This window comes from Ursus maritimus, unplaced genomic scaffold (assembly GCF_017311325.1).
Source record: "Ursus maritimus isolate PB19 unplaced genomic scaffold, ASM1731132v1 scaffold_8, whole genome shotgun sequence".
Taxonomy (NCBI): Eukaryota; Metazoa; Chordata; class Mammalia; order Carnivora; family Ursidae; genus Ursus; species Ursus maritimus.
In genome coordinates, this window is record NW_024426996.1 from 44,229,589 (window position 1) to 44,245,057 (window position 15,469).

The 15,469-nt window shown below is 38.8% G+C and overlaps 1 protein-coding gene across 2 annotated transcripts in view; it reads right to left on the reverse strand.

Annotated features, from left to right (window-relative positions):
* ATP10D (ATPase phospholipid transporting 10D (putative)) overlaps window positions 1-15,469 on the reverse strand; it is a 107,115-nt gene that overhangs the window by 76,413 nt on the left and 15,233 nt on the right. For both annotated transcript variants that reach the window (XM_008701451.2, XM_008701450.2), the window contains 2 exons: window positions 2,944-3,270; window positions 634-828 (listed from right to left, as the gene is read on the reverse strand). In XM_008701451.2, coding sequence (XP_008699673.1) covers window positions 634-828; window positions 2,944-3,233 — 485 coding nt within the window. In that variant the 5' untranslated portion in view covers window positions 3,234-3,270. The remainder of the gene's footprint in view (window positions 1-633; window positions 829-2,943; window positions 3,271-15,469) is intronic.

Consider the following 15,469-nt stretch of genomic DNA (forward strand, 5'->3'; position numbering starts at 1 on the left):
GAAAATGCATGTAATACACCTACCCCACAAAACATTATAGCTTGGCCTACCCTACCTTAAACGTGCTCGGAATGCTTACGTAAGCCTACAGTTGGGTAAAATCATCTAACACAAAATAGGCTTATTTTTATAATAAAGTGTTGAATATCTCATGTAATTTATTGGCCACTGTACTGAAAGTAAAAAAAAAAAAAAAAAAAAAAAAAAAAGACTGGTTCTATGGGTACAAAATGATTCATTGTTTACCCTTGTGATCAACGGGCGACTAGGAACGAAGCTCCCTGCTTCTGCCCAGCATCATGAGAATATCTTGCCATACCGCTAGCCCAGGAAAAGGTCAAAATTCAAATTTTGAAGTAAGGTTTCCACTGAATGCCTACTGCCTTTGAAACACTGTAAAGTCAAAGAATCCCAAATCAAACCATCATAAATCAGCACCATCTATACATGTTGGTCCTGCTAGGACACCTGAATTAAATTCACTGCAGGTCCTTAATAAATACTAGTTGAAAGCATCACCACCACCACCATCACCGAAAAGGGTCCTGATCACATCTAAGGGGGAAGAAAGTAACATTCTGCAGGTTTCTAAATGACGCATGTGTATTACCTAGCCCAGCTCTTGTTACTTACCTACTGTAAACTTTAGTTACTAAATTGTTGATCTGTTTGTCAATTTTGTATTTTCGGTAATCTTCCAAACCATCTTTAATTGCAATAATTGTAAGGACCACCACCAGAGGCAGCATCGTAATTTCCTTTTGGAAGGCTTCTACCAAAGGCACCCAGTTCAAGACAGCTAGAAACAGGAAATATAAATTGGCGGCCCTGCAACCCAAACACACAGAGGGAAGTATTAACAAATCACATAAAAGCTGAAAGCAAAAGGGACAAAAATATCTTAAAGTACTTTCCTACATTTCCATTAGTCAATTTTCAAAGCAACAGAATAGAGAACTAGCTGAGCAACCTGTCACTCCCGTAGACATGCATTTACTGTAATAAATAAGAGGTAGTCTTTATTAAATATATAATAGTAAACATGAGTATGACAGTCTTGAGTTGTGAAAACATACGCATAACAGAAAACACTATTTTCTTTTTAAAAGCTCAAAAAACTTAAGAGGAAATTCAGTGTTAACACATCGTAGAAATAAATTTTTCAAAACCCCAACTTTCTTGCCTTCAGAAGTTAATCTCCATGTCCAAATATTAGATTCAAACAAGGCTCAAGATAAATAGAGAAGTCTGGGAGGCTTTTTTTTCCCCCTTGAGACCAACCCTTCTATTTCAGCTTGTATGTGTTTCATTTCTTCAGGAGCTTCTTCTACTCCTTTACTTTATATATTCAAATACTCCTCCACTGGCCCCTAAGGTAAATTCAAGTAGCCCATTTCCTTAAAAGAAATGTAATCCCAATCCTGCATAGCCCCTTGAGTTTTTATCACATATTTTCCTTAGTAACCATTAAATGTCTCAAAATTAATTTACCCCCATTTCTCTTTCCTCACCTCCAACTTCTTGTATTCTAAAAATTTCTTTCTTAACCCTTTTGTTACTTTTTTGGCCTCAAGTATTTCCATGTGGGCTGTATCCAAACCAACAGCACTGACCCTGAACTCTGTTCAAGTTTCAGATTCTAACTCCATCAAGAGCACTAGATTGCAAACTTCATAAAAGACAGACTCACCCATAGTATGTAAAGCCATTAATTCAGCAAACTCACATCTGTATTTTAAACATACCCCATCATTCAATAAACGTATATGCAATCTATATACAGTGAATAATGAGAATGAATATATGTAGAATGAATAATGAATGCTGAGAATCTGTATATTCACATTAGCATCTCAAACTCTCAACACATTTACAAAAAGAAAATCATCTAGCCAAGTTTCTTTTTATTCCTGTCTTTACTCTTTCTGCTAATCCTCCTGGTCATCTCAGCTCAATATGTTCATGTCATCTTTTTACTTCATTCCCTGCATCTAATCCATAATATCTGTAACAGATAATCCTTCTTTTCATTCCCATATTTTTCTAAGCTCAGGTCTTACCACGCACCAGGGTATGTCCAGCATCTCCCTAAATGTTCTCTCTGCCTTTGCTTTGTTTCTACTGTGCCAGGCAGAGGGCTCTCTTTCCAGACCCCAAGCAATGTAAGCTACTGCCTTTCTGCTTTTACTTATCATACTCCTTCCTCCATCTGAAATGTGCTTTGTGGACACCTCTGCCTTGAAAATCTCACTCGGTCTCCATAATTAAGTTCAAACGCCATTTCCTCTTCTCCTGTTCCATTATTTCTTTTCTGAGGCTTCCGTCTTACTCGGTAGCACTTAATGACACTCATCACATCCACTGTGTCTTTTCACTGTACATACATCTTGTTTCCCTTGCTAAATGGCGAACTCCATTAGGAAAGCAGCACCATTTAGATGTGCACTTCCTTCAATGCCTAAGCTCATAGGAGAGTTTCAATAAATACATATTAAACTGAGCTATGTTGTTGCTTCACCTAATAGCATTTTACATCTACTTGCTTCAGAGCTCTATTTCCCTATACGCAGCATGATCTAACAGAAAGACCATGGAAGCAAGAGCGAAAAAACTCAAGGCTACAGACCCTGGTCTGCTCCTTATCACTAGCATGACACTGGGAAAACCACAGTAACAAACTTTATTTCCTAATCTATAACAGGAAAATAACAATATCTTCTCTGGTCAAGAGAAGCATCTTACCAATTGTAAAGTGCTATGTGAATGTAAGGGCTCATCATTTCACAACAAACTCTACTAGAATCATCAAAGAAAATGTCCCAAGTCTTAGCTTACGGAACGTATAATGTTACAGAAATGAAAAATCTTATGTTAACTGAACATAAGGATGAACAACAAAGGATATGCTAAGATTTTTTTTTTTTTTCAAAAAAATAGAAGTACCTGTGAAATTGTTCAAATAAATTTCTTGGCACAAAATTTAGAAGTGTGTACTTTGTTGTTCGTATTCGGTTATTCACGTAGGTGCCAGAGAACTTTTCATACTCATCCTTGAAGGGCCGGAGGTGGGGAACAACAACCCGGTGCTTTCCTGCCAGTTTGGGAGTCTGAGAGGACTTGCCCCCGCAAGCGAGCAGAGAGGAATAGTTGTATGGCCTCTCATCGTCGTCCCTGTTTCTACTGCCCATCAGCCGTTGCCAGTGATACCTGGCCCATTGTAGACACTCAGTCATGTCCAAAATGCGGTGAGATCCAGGATATGCAGGTGATCTGGCAAAACAAACAAAACCCACTAAAACACTCCTCATAAGCTTCTGGAAAGTCTTAAAGGATAGTAAAATTAAAATTCTTTTCCATATCAAATAAATACATGACCCAATGGTTCAATGGTAGTCTTTGGAACTAGTAAATGGTATAAAATAAAAGTAGTCTTCGGAACTCCATTTTAACCAAATTTTCATTAAATAAAGCATACACCTTCTGCCTCAAGAGCCAATCATCTGACCGTTTAAGCAACAAGAGACAGCACCCAAAGGCCACTCCATGACTTGAAGCAAATGTGTATAAGTGTCTTAATTTATCTGATAATTAGTTTTCTCATCTTTGAAATGGGAATGCCACGCATGTCAGGAAATTTTTGTAAGGATTTAATGAGTAACATGTAAATTATCCAGCATAAAGCCTGATACAGAATAAGCAGTCAGTAAAATCCATTCTGTGCCGATTACAAAAATGGCCACGAATTCTTTCCATCCTTGTATGCGCTACCCTTCACCCGCCAAGTGGTGGAACCCAATGGATCTGGGTTTGGCCATGAGCTTTTCTTTGGGTAATGAAACACTAGTAAACATGACACAAGTAGAGGCTTGTAAACTACTTGTTCATGGAAGTCCCTCTTTCTCCCTTCCTCTTAAAAAGTCTGTGGCCACTAACTAACAGGGGTCTGAGTACAGGCCAGTCTACTAAATGATGAGTCCCCATGATCCACTTACCACCATTACTCCTGTCAAAATATGGGTAAGGCCAATGACTACCAGCTGACCATTAACCCAAGTGTGTGCCCAATGACCCAATCCAGAACAGAGATGAGTTGTCCTCAATCCATTGCCAACCCACCAAACTGTGAGTCAATAAAAACTGCACCCCCAAGTTTTGGGGTGTTTATAAAACAAAATCTAACTCTTATATGGTCTCTTCCTTATTTTCCTTATTTCCAAGCTTACCTTATTTTCCAAGAAATTCGGCCCTGCTTAGAATGTGAGCTCACTAATTTAAAAGAACACAAAAGCTAAGAGCATATTCCAAGCATTTTGCAAAGCAGTTTACATGTATTATCTTATTTAATATTTACATCAATCTTATGACACAGGTATTATTTCTATTTTTAAAAGGAGGAAACAGGCGTGGAGAATAAAGTAACTTGCTAAAATTGATATGGTTAATAAATAGGTAAGGCTGACTCAGACTCTTTCTAACAACAGTTTCTGCTTTCACTGTTAATGTGCTTCTCGGATCTTTGTATACAGAGTAGCTGGCACTTCGTAGATGCTCAATAAAAGTCCATGCTTGGTAACAAGCATGTTGCCAAGTGTGTAGAGGACGAGGTCTAGAGGCCTTGGTTTCTATCCTTGCTTTATCAATGTCATCACATTTATTTATCCCCTTCCACTGAAGTTCATCTCTGGAGAGTCTTACTTAGTAAATCAATGAGTACGTCCTGTTAATCTGAACTGTTAACAAAATTCCCCAGACCTCATCTGGAGAAAAATGAGGTTATGTGCTAGAACCTAGGATAGGCTAGGAATACTGAGGTCATCTAAGACCTAGATCCCCTTTCTCCAAGCACTCAGGGTCTAGGTGGAGTGACAGGCATGTAAATACATAAATGCAATCTCAGGTGTAAAACGCTGTTTGAGGCACTGATGTAGTTTGGGCAAATTATTTAAGCTGGCTTCCTTCCTAAACTTCATTTTTTAAAATACATTTTTTAAAGATTTTATTTATTTGAGAAAGAGAAAGGGAGAGCATGCACAGGGAGGAGAGGGGGAGAGAGAGGGAGAAGGGAGAAGTAGACTTCCCACTGAGCAGGGAGTCCGATAAGGACACGATCCCAGGACCCTGCGATCACAACCTGAGCCCAAGGCAGATGCTTACCCAACTTAGCCATCCAGGTGCCCCTCGTTCTAAGTTTATAACATGTCTATGGATTATTTTCTCTAAAATGTTATATTAATCAGAAATTAATAGTTTTCCCCTAGGAACATTAAAATTGTATCCAGCTTTCATGGATCTGAAATCATAGATCATTACCTAGGAACATTGAAGATCTGGTCCAATTACATTCTAGTAATTTTAATGAGTCAATATTTTTTTTTTTTTTATTCGACAGAGATAGAGACAGCCAGCGAGAGAGGGAACACAAGCAGGGGGAGTGGGAGAGGAAGAAGCAGGCTCATAGCAGAAGAGCCTGATGTGGGGCTCGATCCCATAACGCCGGGATCACGCCCTGAGCCGAAGGCAGACGCTTAACCGCTGTGCCACCCAGGCGCCCCAATGAGTCAATATTTTTAATATTCCATTCTTGCTAGCACACTTATTTACTATACATTCGTCATTAAGCAATCCAACCAATTACAGTTATGCAGCATTACTTTATCACTGTATTGACAGAAAATAAGCTGAATTACAAATAATAATCTAAAAATCCATCAGATCTTTAAAAACTATATGATCTAAAGCAAAATAATAAAAACAAGTAAGAGCAGAAAGTCCTTTTAATTGGAAGAGTACAAGAGCCTCCAAGTATGTGTATCTGTGCCTGGATATTGAACCCACAATATATAACCTCTATTACCATTGAGAGAAAATATTCATAAAGTTAGTCTTATAATTTTTTTTAAAGATTTTATTTATTCATTTGACACAGAAAGAGAGAGAGCATGAGCAGTGGGGAGAGGCAGAGGGAGAGGGAGAAACAGACTCCCCACTGAGCAGGGAGGCCGATGTGGGGCTCGATGCCAGGACCCTGAGATCATGACCTGAGCCAAAGACAGACACTTAACCATCTGAGCCACCCAGGTGCTCCAGTCTTATCAGTTTTATACTAATAATGGAAATGAGAAGGAAAAAAAAAAAAACTTCTATCCTTATCAGGTCTCTGTCCTTTGGAGTCTGCTCTCTAAGACATGTGTTCATAGAGAGCTAAATCAGTAAACATCGACTGGCCAAAATAATTCTATCTTTTCAACATAATTTTTAAAAAGCCTACATCTGAAATAATATGAAGAGTCTGGTTTTCACTTCAGTGTATAAAAATAGCTTCTTAACCTGTAACTAGTAATGATAGTTTGAGTTATTAAAGTAGTTCATAACATATCCAGAAATCTCCCCCAGAATAAAGATGTAAGAAAGTGCTTTATAAATGAATCAGTAGATAATGTAAAAATACTGAACATAAGAACTAAGTGCTTTTCACGCATTTCACCCAATGCACATCAGGGGACTTATGACAAACCTCATGTTCTTCAGAGCGTTGAAATTTTATAGTATTTCTAGAAACTTTAAGTTTTCATTTGCAATTAAATTTTACTAAGACACAGGAGTGTGTATCCTTCTGGTGTCCACAATCTCAACAATAATACATTCTACTTAAATTTCAAAGTATAATTTCTTGAGAATACACACAGAAATAATTAAACAAATACAACACGTGGGAGGTGTTAACTTCTGGTAATTCATGTTGTATCTAACAAATAGACCCACCCTAGCAAAGACATTGTTTTTGTCAAACAAAAACAATCAACTTTTCATTTCACGGATCTATTCCAGAACCTTCTCTCTCCCCACTCACTCAGTTCCAAAGAGACAAATCTATGACTGGAGCACATTTCATTGCCAAAGTATCCCCACATCCACCATCCTCTGTGCCTTTTCAATGTCCTAAAACTTCTGTTAGGTGCTCTATTTACTCACATATTGTCTTCCCCCTCCCCCCACTTTCTTATTCCCAAGGGATTCTAGTGAGGATAGAATTGGGGCTGGCTTATTGTCCTTCTCAGCCATAGAATCTCTGTCCTTCTCTCCAAGGTCAGGCGGCTCATTATCTTGCAATGCCTTCCCCTCAGCACTGCCATTCTCTCCTGGAAAATGATTACTGGAGCAAAGGACTGATCTACACAAGCCAGAGCCGTTGTTAGCGTTTTCGTGGGATTGAAGAGAAAAGACCAAATGTGGTAAAAATCCTTTCAAATTTCCAGTTGAGAATTTAAACCATCTTATATTGGACAGAAATGACCAAGGATCGACTTAGTCATTCTAGTTGAAGCATTTTCAAAATTTGTCAACTGCCAGATCCATATGAAATACATTCTTTGAGGTAACTTAGGACCTACACACCCACATACATACACAGCTGAGACAAAAATTACACAACAATTCTTATCCTTATGACTTGCAGTGCATCCATTTTCTATTCTACTCTAGTCTCTCTCTCTCTCTTGCTGAGTCTCTCTCTCATTTTAATACTGGTCAAGATGCATTGAATTCGTTTCAAGGTCTACTAATATGTTGCTATACACACTTTGGAAAGACACGACGTGGTTCCACATGGGTTGAAAGAATATAAGGAAGTGAGCAGATGCACTTTCAGCCCCTGTTCTAATAGAAAGGCAGGGGAAAACAGCAACTGGACTAGAATATTTGGGGGGGCAACACTTTTCCCACCACAGCCAGGAGCAAGTAGCCTTTTAATCTTTCTCCATCTACCCCCAGCAAAGCTAAAAATGTATTAATACATACAGAAGGCTCTGTTATTAATAATGCTCACATTAATATTCAGCAAAATTTCTTTAAGATATGAAAGGAAAGCAAATAGGAGTCATACCTCATTAAGAATCAGCATGAAACATGATATTTGAAAGCTCAGACTTTAGAGATCATTTAACCTAGAGGTCACAAACCAGCGGCCCTTAAGCAAAATTCTACTCAATGGTGTATCTCGTATCATGATTTGGCAAACACATTGTAATAATTTTTTTTGAATATAGGGCTGACATTTTAAAATAGAGATAAATTCACATAAAATATCGAAACTTCGTTTCTCTTAAAAAGAAAAAAAAGACAACCACAGAATATTGGGCATTTATTTTCACATGGTAACAAATGTCAGAAGCAGTTTACTATAGCCCCTGACCTAACTCTTCGTTTTCCAGTTCCCCTATTTTAACTGAGTGAATGAGCACTCTGTTCACCACTTTTTGACAAATCATATTCTTCCTGCTCTCCAGACTCTGGCTCGAATATCAGTTGTATTGCTTATTAGGCAGGTGACCTATGTAATTAACTTCTGCACCTCAGCTTGTTAATGAAAAAAATGAGACACCATGAAGAGTCATGGGGCACACTGAAGACAAACAATGTTCATTCTATTCCCCACTCTCACTCTCCTCTTTGGCAATTTCTCAGGTCATACAGAAGTCAAGGTTGGTAACCCTGTAAATTGGGCTGAGGTTCAAACTTTCAATATATTGCTTTTCAAATTAAATAAAGTTGTCCAACTCTAAGTAAACGTGCAGTTCAATATATCTGTTGATACATGGAAAGTAACCAGCATTAAGTAGGATACAAATAGAAGACCAAACAATCACAAAAGATAGGACATAAAATGACCTTCACACCACCTGATCGCATCCTCAACCATTCTCTCTGAAATTCACCCCAACTATGTTCACAAACTGTATTCCACTTGTGTGGTGTTTTCTAAGCTTCCCTCAATAACAGTCCCCTAGGCCCCTCCCCTGGAGATCCTGATTAAGCGGATCTAGAACGGGGCCCATGAATGTGGAATTTAATTAGTACCCAGGTGACTTATCAAGGTTGCAAAGCACAGCTTACACCCTGCATCTCCGCAAATGGTGCTTTCTGGAAGGCTGGCCAATCCTCTTACCCACTCACCACCTAGCCCCTATTCATCCTTTAGACTGTTGTAGCTTGGCCGTGGAGTGGGGGGAAATGAGGGGGATCCACACAGGAGAGACAGTAAGGCATTCCCTGCTCTGCTCCCATTATGCTCCTGAGCTTGGCTCGGTCACCACACTTGCTTCAGTGTACAGCGGGTGGCTTTGTTCTTCAAAGTCAAGGAACACATCTCATCGCTTTCCAAACTCCACAACAGAGTCTAATGCTTGGCCAAAGTTAGATCATCAACAAATGACTGCTGATCATTGACTTTGGGGAAAGGACACAAAACATCCCATTTCCTCTTTCATGATTCAGCCTGGCTTTCCTTCCATTCGAAGCAGGAGTAATAAGATCTAAGTTTGAGAAAACAGAAGTAGTCAGCTTGTGATTGCATTCATTCCACCTTTATTAATAGAAGGAATCTGCTTCTCCAAGCCTGAAAGACTCTTACAGAAAATCACTGTTTTCTTTCCTCCTGGATTTATAAGCCCAGTAAGCAGTACAGTAGTGATTAAGAGCATAGACTCTGATGCCAGACTCCGACATCAATTCCTGGCACCTCCACTTGCCGGCTAACCTTGATCAAAGGGTTGTTGTGAGGATTAAGTGAGTTAATATATGTAAAGCCCTTAGAATAGTGTGTGAACCACAGTCAAGCACTAAGTAAAGTTAACAAATGTGGTGATTATCTGGAAAATCTTCTCTCAATTAGAGTATTTATTCATAAGTAGTGAGAATTTGTATGCACAGTATTGATCCTAACAACTATATCCAAGTACTTATCTATATTTAATTTCTTAAACTGTATATAACTCATACTCAGCTTTAGCAACTTTGCTTTTCATTTAACTGGAGAGTCTGCCAGGCAACCAACCATCTGAGGATAGCGATACCTTCTAGTCAACTGTTCCCAGGGGTAAACAGAGCAACCTAGTAGACAAAACTCGAAGGAACAACTTAGTATGAAGCATTTTAGGATTTTTCAAGATCATCATTCGTAACTGTAGGATTTAGCCCACTCCAAAAAGAGCTGACTTGTCATGGGGTTCTGCTAGTACACAAAATGGTCCCATGCTTTATTTGATCTAATACTCTGCCAGTGACTGGAACACTGCCTTCAGAATTAACAGCAATTTTTTTTTAAACACAAAGAACCAAATTCAATTTGGTAAAGTTCAGTTATCATCACTTAGAACCAAAAAGAATTTTCAGATCTAGATACTTTACTTCTGAGTGAGCTATTGTCCTTAAAAGTAGAGAGGTTTAGTATTTCATTAAAAAAGAAAAAAGCCTACAGTTTACCTAGGTTTATTAAAGTCTCCATTCCTAACTTCATTTTTAGTTTAAGAGTAAACTACTACTTGTGAAAATTTGGATTACAACAAACGTTGCTGGTTAGTGACGGAAAAATACCATTAAAGATTAACTATATGAAAAGGCCTGAATGTTCCTGGGCTAAGCATGGAAACTTAAAGCCCAACATTACCCAGATACACAGTGTCAAAAAACACCTGACTCTGGACACTTTGCTTTAACTAACATTAGCATTTTACCTAGAATTTAAAAATTAATTAATATGGCCACAGAGCCTAAAGTCAAGATTCTTAACGCACGTTAACACCGGGAGAGAAGGACAGGGTATGAGAGTAACATAAACCAAACGCTGTATATATCCAACTTGCAATACTTCTTCACAGCAAGGCAATTACACACTAAAAAAAAAAAAAAAAAAAAAAAAATTTCATTAAAAAAAAAAAAAAAAAAAAGCTTCATTGCAAGTAATCATTTATCACCATCATATAAATATCTATATGCATTAAAAATGTGTAAACTTTTTTATAATTGCCATAAAAATTATAAACCCATGTCACTTACGAATATTGATAGAAAAACACAATAAAGTCCAGCAAATTAAATACAATGCAAAAGAATGGCTGCTGGTCTCTAGGGGTTGACAGCAGCCTTCTAGAGACAGTCAGCAAGAAAATGGACAAGTAGGTCCTACCACTGCAAGGAACAGAGTTCTGCCAACAACGTGAGGAAGGTGGGAAGTGGATTCTTCCCCAGAGTTTTCAGATAAGAACTCAGTTTGGATAACATCCTAATTTCAGCCTTTGAGGACCTGAGCAAAGAACCAAGTCACAGTATACCTGGACTTCTGATCAATAGAACCATACTCGTCAACTGGGGTTGTTCTAAGCCACTCAATTGTGGCTGTTAAATGGCAAGAGAAAACTAATACAGAGGGCCTAAAAAGATCCCTGTATAAATAGAAAGATAATTGGCAAACGTGGAATTTCAAGTCAGTGGGAAAATGGTGACTTAACACCTCTGGAAAAAATGGTTATCCATCTTGAAAACCATATTTAAAAAATAGATTTTTATTTAAAAATATTTTAATACATTTTTAAATCAAAAAATAAATCTCCAGGTAGACTGAAAACTTAAATGTAAAAATTACAGTAAATTTACTAAAAGAAAATTCAGAATATTTTTTATTATTGTTAGCTGGGCAAAATTGTAACTTCTCTCTCGCTTAGTCAAGTGTTCGTATGGTCCGTGATAGTGAGGATGGGGGAAACCAACCCTCTGGGAATGGGAAGTGAGTTGCTATAATCTCCTCCACCACCACCACCAACAAAAACGTTGACAGTATCTATGAAAACTGAAAATACATATCACTATAGACAGAGCAACTCCATTTTGGGGAATCTTACCTATAGGTGTGGGTATATGTACAAGAATGCATACTGTAGTTTGGGGTTTGTTTATTCATTTTTTGGGTTTGGTTTCTATAGTAACAATTTTGGAAATATCATGAAAGTCCTTCAACTGTGGAACAGCTGACTACACGGCAACACATCCACATTACAGAATATTATACATTTATTAAAAATGATATGTATCCATCCATTGACCTGGACCAATGACTATTACGTATATTTAGGGGGAAAAAAAAGGAAATGACAGAGAAATGTAAATATGAATGATCAAACATTTATAAAAAATGAATGAGGTCCAGATCAAAATGACTGATCTGGGTTCAAAGAATGGTGAGAAGGACAGCTTGGGCATAGCTGAAGTTTCACTGTAACTACCTACCAAAATCTGCAAAGGTACGTTAAGGTCTAGGACACAGCTGAGCGGGTGCGTGTGTATCAGCTCCCCGGGCCGTCAGGAAGACAGCACCAGTTAGGAGTGTTGTGCGCTGTGAGGACTGTGGAAGCTGCCAGTTCACAAGACTCTGGAACATAAGCCCACTGCCTTTCCAAATTCTTAGGCTGGAAGAGGGGCCACATGAGCATACGAGGGCACACGGGTCACTAACCAAGGGCTGTCCTGTGGACCACCGCTTCAGAGGCTTAAGCTCTCCTTCTTACTGCACTGGTGAAGCCACAACTGGCCTGGCCTTGGTTTGCTCCACATAATAACACAAACTGCCCGGATGTGTGTATGTTCACATACATTTGCAAGAACGTGGATAAAAGTATTGAATAATTCACACAAGGCTATGAATATTGGTTATGGTAAGAACACAAAGGGAGTAAAAGATGAACTTTTATTTCTTGTCTTCGTCACAGTGAAGATGTATGGATTGATAATGTTAAAAAAGTCAAGTTATGGAAGGAAGAATTTGTAATTAATAGCTACGAAGCAGCTCAATGTTGCCCTAAGCATTAGGTCTGCATGATGCTATATGATCCAATATTCCATTCAAGCTTAAAAAAAACCCATGAAGTTCTAAAAGCTACAAGAGATCAATTTGAGTCACAAAATCAATTAAGGTCAGAAATAAAGAAATATAAACAAAGCACTGCTTATGAAATAAGTACTGGGGCACCTGGATGACTTAGTCGGTTAAGCATTCGACTCTTGGGGCGCCTGGGTGGCACAGCGGTTAAGCGTCTGCCTTCGGCTCAGGGCGTGATCCCGGCATTGTGGGATCGAGCCCCACATCAGGCTCCTCCGCTATGAGCCTGCTTCTTCCTCTCCCACTCCCCCTGCTTGTGTTCCCTCTCTCACTGGCTGTCTCTATCTCTGTCGAATAAATAAATTAAAAAAATCTTTAAAAAAAAAAAAAGCAGCCGACTCTTGATTTGGGCTCAGGTCTTGAACTCAGGGTCCTGGGACTGAGCCCTGCATCAGGCTCTGCACTGGGCATGGAGCCTCTAAAGACTCTCTCTCTCTCCCTCTGCCCTTCCCAGCGTGCACATGTGTGTGCACTCTCTTTCAATAAATAAATAAATAAATAAATAAAGTACTTACACTTCTATAATGATCACTGTTTATGAAATACACTCCCCATGTCATTTATGACTTCCATTTTTCAGAGTAAGAAACAAAAGGTCAAAGGTTTTATAACTCAAGGCATGCAATGTTTTACTCCAAAGTCATGCCTTTCTAATTGTACAACACTACTTCTATAGAAAATTTAAAATCAAATATGATCATTTAAAACTACATTATTTCTAATTAGTGCATACTTTTTCCTAGATATTAAAAACCAAAATCCTTCAATAACAGAGTGTGCCTAAAATAACATACCACACTACATTCCTTCTTGAACACAAATATACTTGAAAGCAAACAGTTCTCAAAAACCCTGTTTCCCTTAATGAATACTTAATGAAAAGTTTGTAGCAAGGCAGATTACCAAAGGTAAATATGGGGTAATGAACTCCCTGGGGCCCAGTTAGTATTTAAAAATTTCTGAGGTCATCACCAACCGACAAATAACTTGATACATATACACATGAGCTCACTTGTCTGAAAGAGAAAAACATTCTTATGTACAGTCACTTCAAGGTGCTGTTTGTGGCTCTCAAACTCCACCAGACATCAGAGTGTCCTGAGCCATACCCCTGACCTTCTGATTCCGCAGGTCTGGGGTGAGGGCTCAAGAATTTACATGTCTAGGGGCGCCTGGGTGGCTCAGTCGGTTGAGCGTCTGCCTTCGGCGTGGGTTGTGATCCCAGGACCCTGGACTCAAAACCAAGTCGGGCTCCCTGCTCGGCGGGGAGCCTGCTTCTCCCTCTCCCCCCTACTCATGCTCTCTCTCGCTATCTGTCTCTCAAATAAATAAATAAAATCTTAAAAAAAAAAACGAATTTGCATCTCTCACACAGTTCCAGGTAGTGCTGCTGTTCCTGAACCACACTTCGAGAACCACTACTCTACACTAAATCACTTTATTTCAAAAGAAGTTGAAATTAAGAGTGAACCATTATTAGGTACCCCTCCTGTCACCGGCAAGCCCATCTCCTCTGAATGTACAGACCAAGGCTATGTACCAGTGACGTGACAGCCCATGCAAGCATGCTCTCATCCAAGGCTAAAATTAACTAAAATTGTGAAGGTCTAGTTTCCACAAAAATCCCCAGAGGTTGGCAGGATTGATTCTTTCTACAGATTTAATACAGTTACAGTCAGTTTCAGCCAACATTTCCAAAAGCTCAGCAAGGGAGAACAATAGGTCTTGGCCTTGACAGACTTCCAATCTTCTTCTGGACCAAGATGAGAAAACCCTAACAAAATATCAAAGTTGTTATATGCTCGACAAGTTCTCTAGCAGGGTCAGTAAAAAATACAGAGTCATTTTATATTTACAGGTTTCTGAGAATAAGATAGGCACTATTTCACAGTAGACTCCAGACATGAAAGTCTCCTTGACCTAGATGTCTCAGGTAGCTCTCCCTGAAGCACAGTGAGCCCTGATAAAATGTGGGCTTATTCCACTCTGGGTCTTCGATGACTTACTTGTCCAACTCTCTATAAGAGGCTTACTGCCCTCAAGGAGACCAATTCCTTATCTGACGGGTAATAACGATGGCAAAATGATGCATCATTTGATATCTTTGCTGGCTTCTTTGTTGCATCAGGTGCCAAAGGGATAGGCTGGCCTGGTTCCTTTAGTAACGACTCTCCTGTGATCTAAAAGGAGAAAGTATTTTCATCACCCCACATAATCTTTGGAAAAAATATAAACAGTTATAGATGTATCTAATAGGGTTCGGTGATGACAAGGGTCAATTTATTTAGTGGAAAAATTGGATCTTGAATAACAAAGTCTCACAATCCTCAGCGCTCTCCAGTGGGCAGGAGGAATCGGATCTGCCAAATAAAGTCATCTTGGAGTTCTGTGTGCTTTTTAATAGTTTCTATTAATTGAACTTCTTGGACTAAATCCCCAGGAGAAGTACATATTCTTTATTTTAGACGTATGCAAGAGGCCAGGTAAGGGCTAAAACACTGAACTGAAGTAATCACTTTTGATAATTGCTGATTATTAACATGGGAGGAAGTGCTATATAGGTATATAAGAAAACTCATAGTAGCTTTCATTTTTACCACTCACGAAGAAATCGTTGTGATAGTTTTGTCATTTTTAGGGCCCTAACCAGGAAAAGATCAGCTCTACTCCAGTACATAGCCCTTATGCATCTTTAGAAAAGACTGCTTAAACCAAGTTCACTCAGCCCCAATTCATTCAACATGACCTGAAAACTAGACG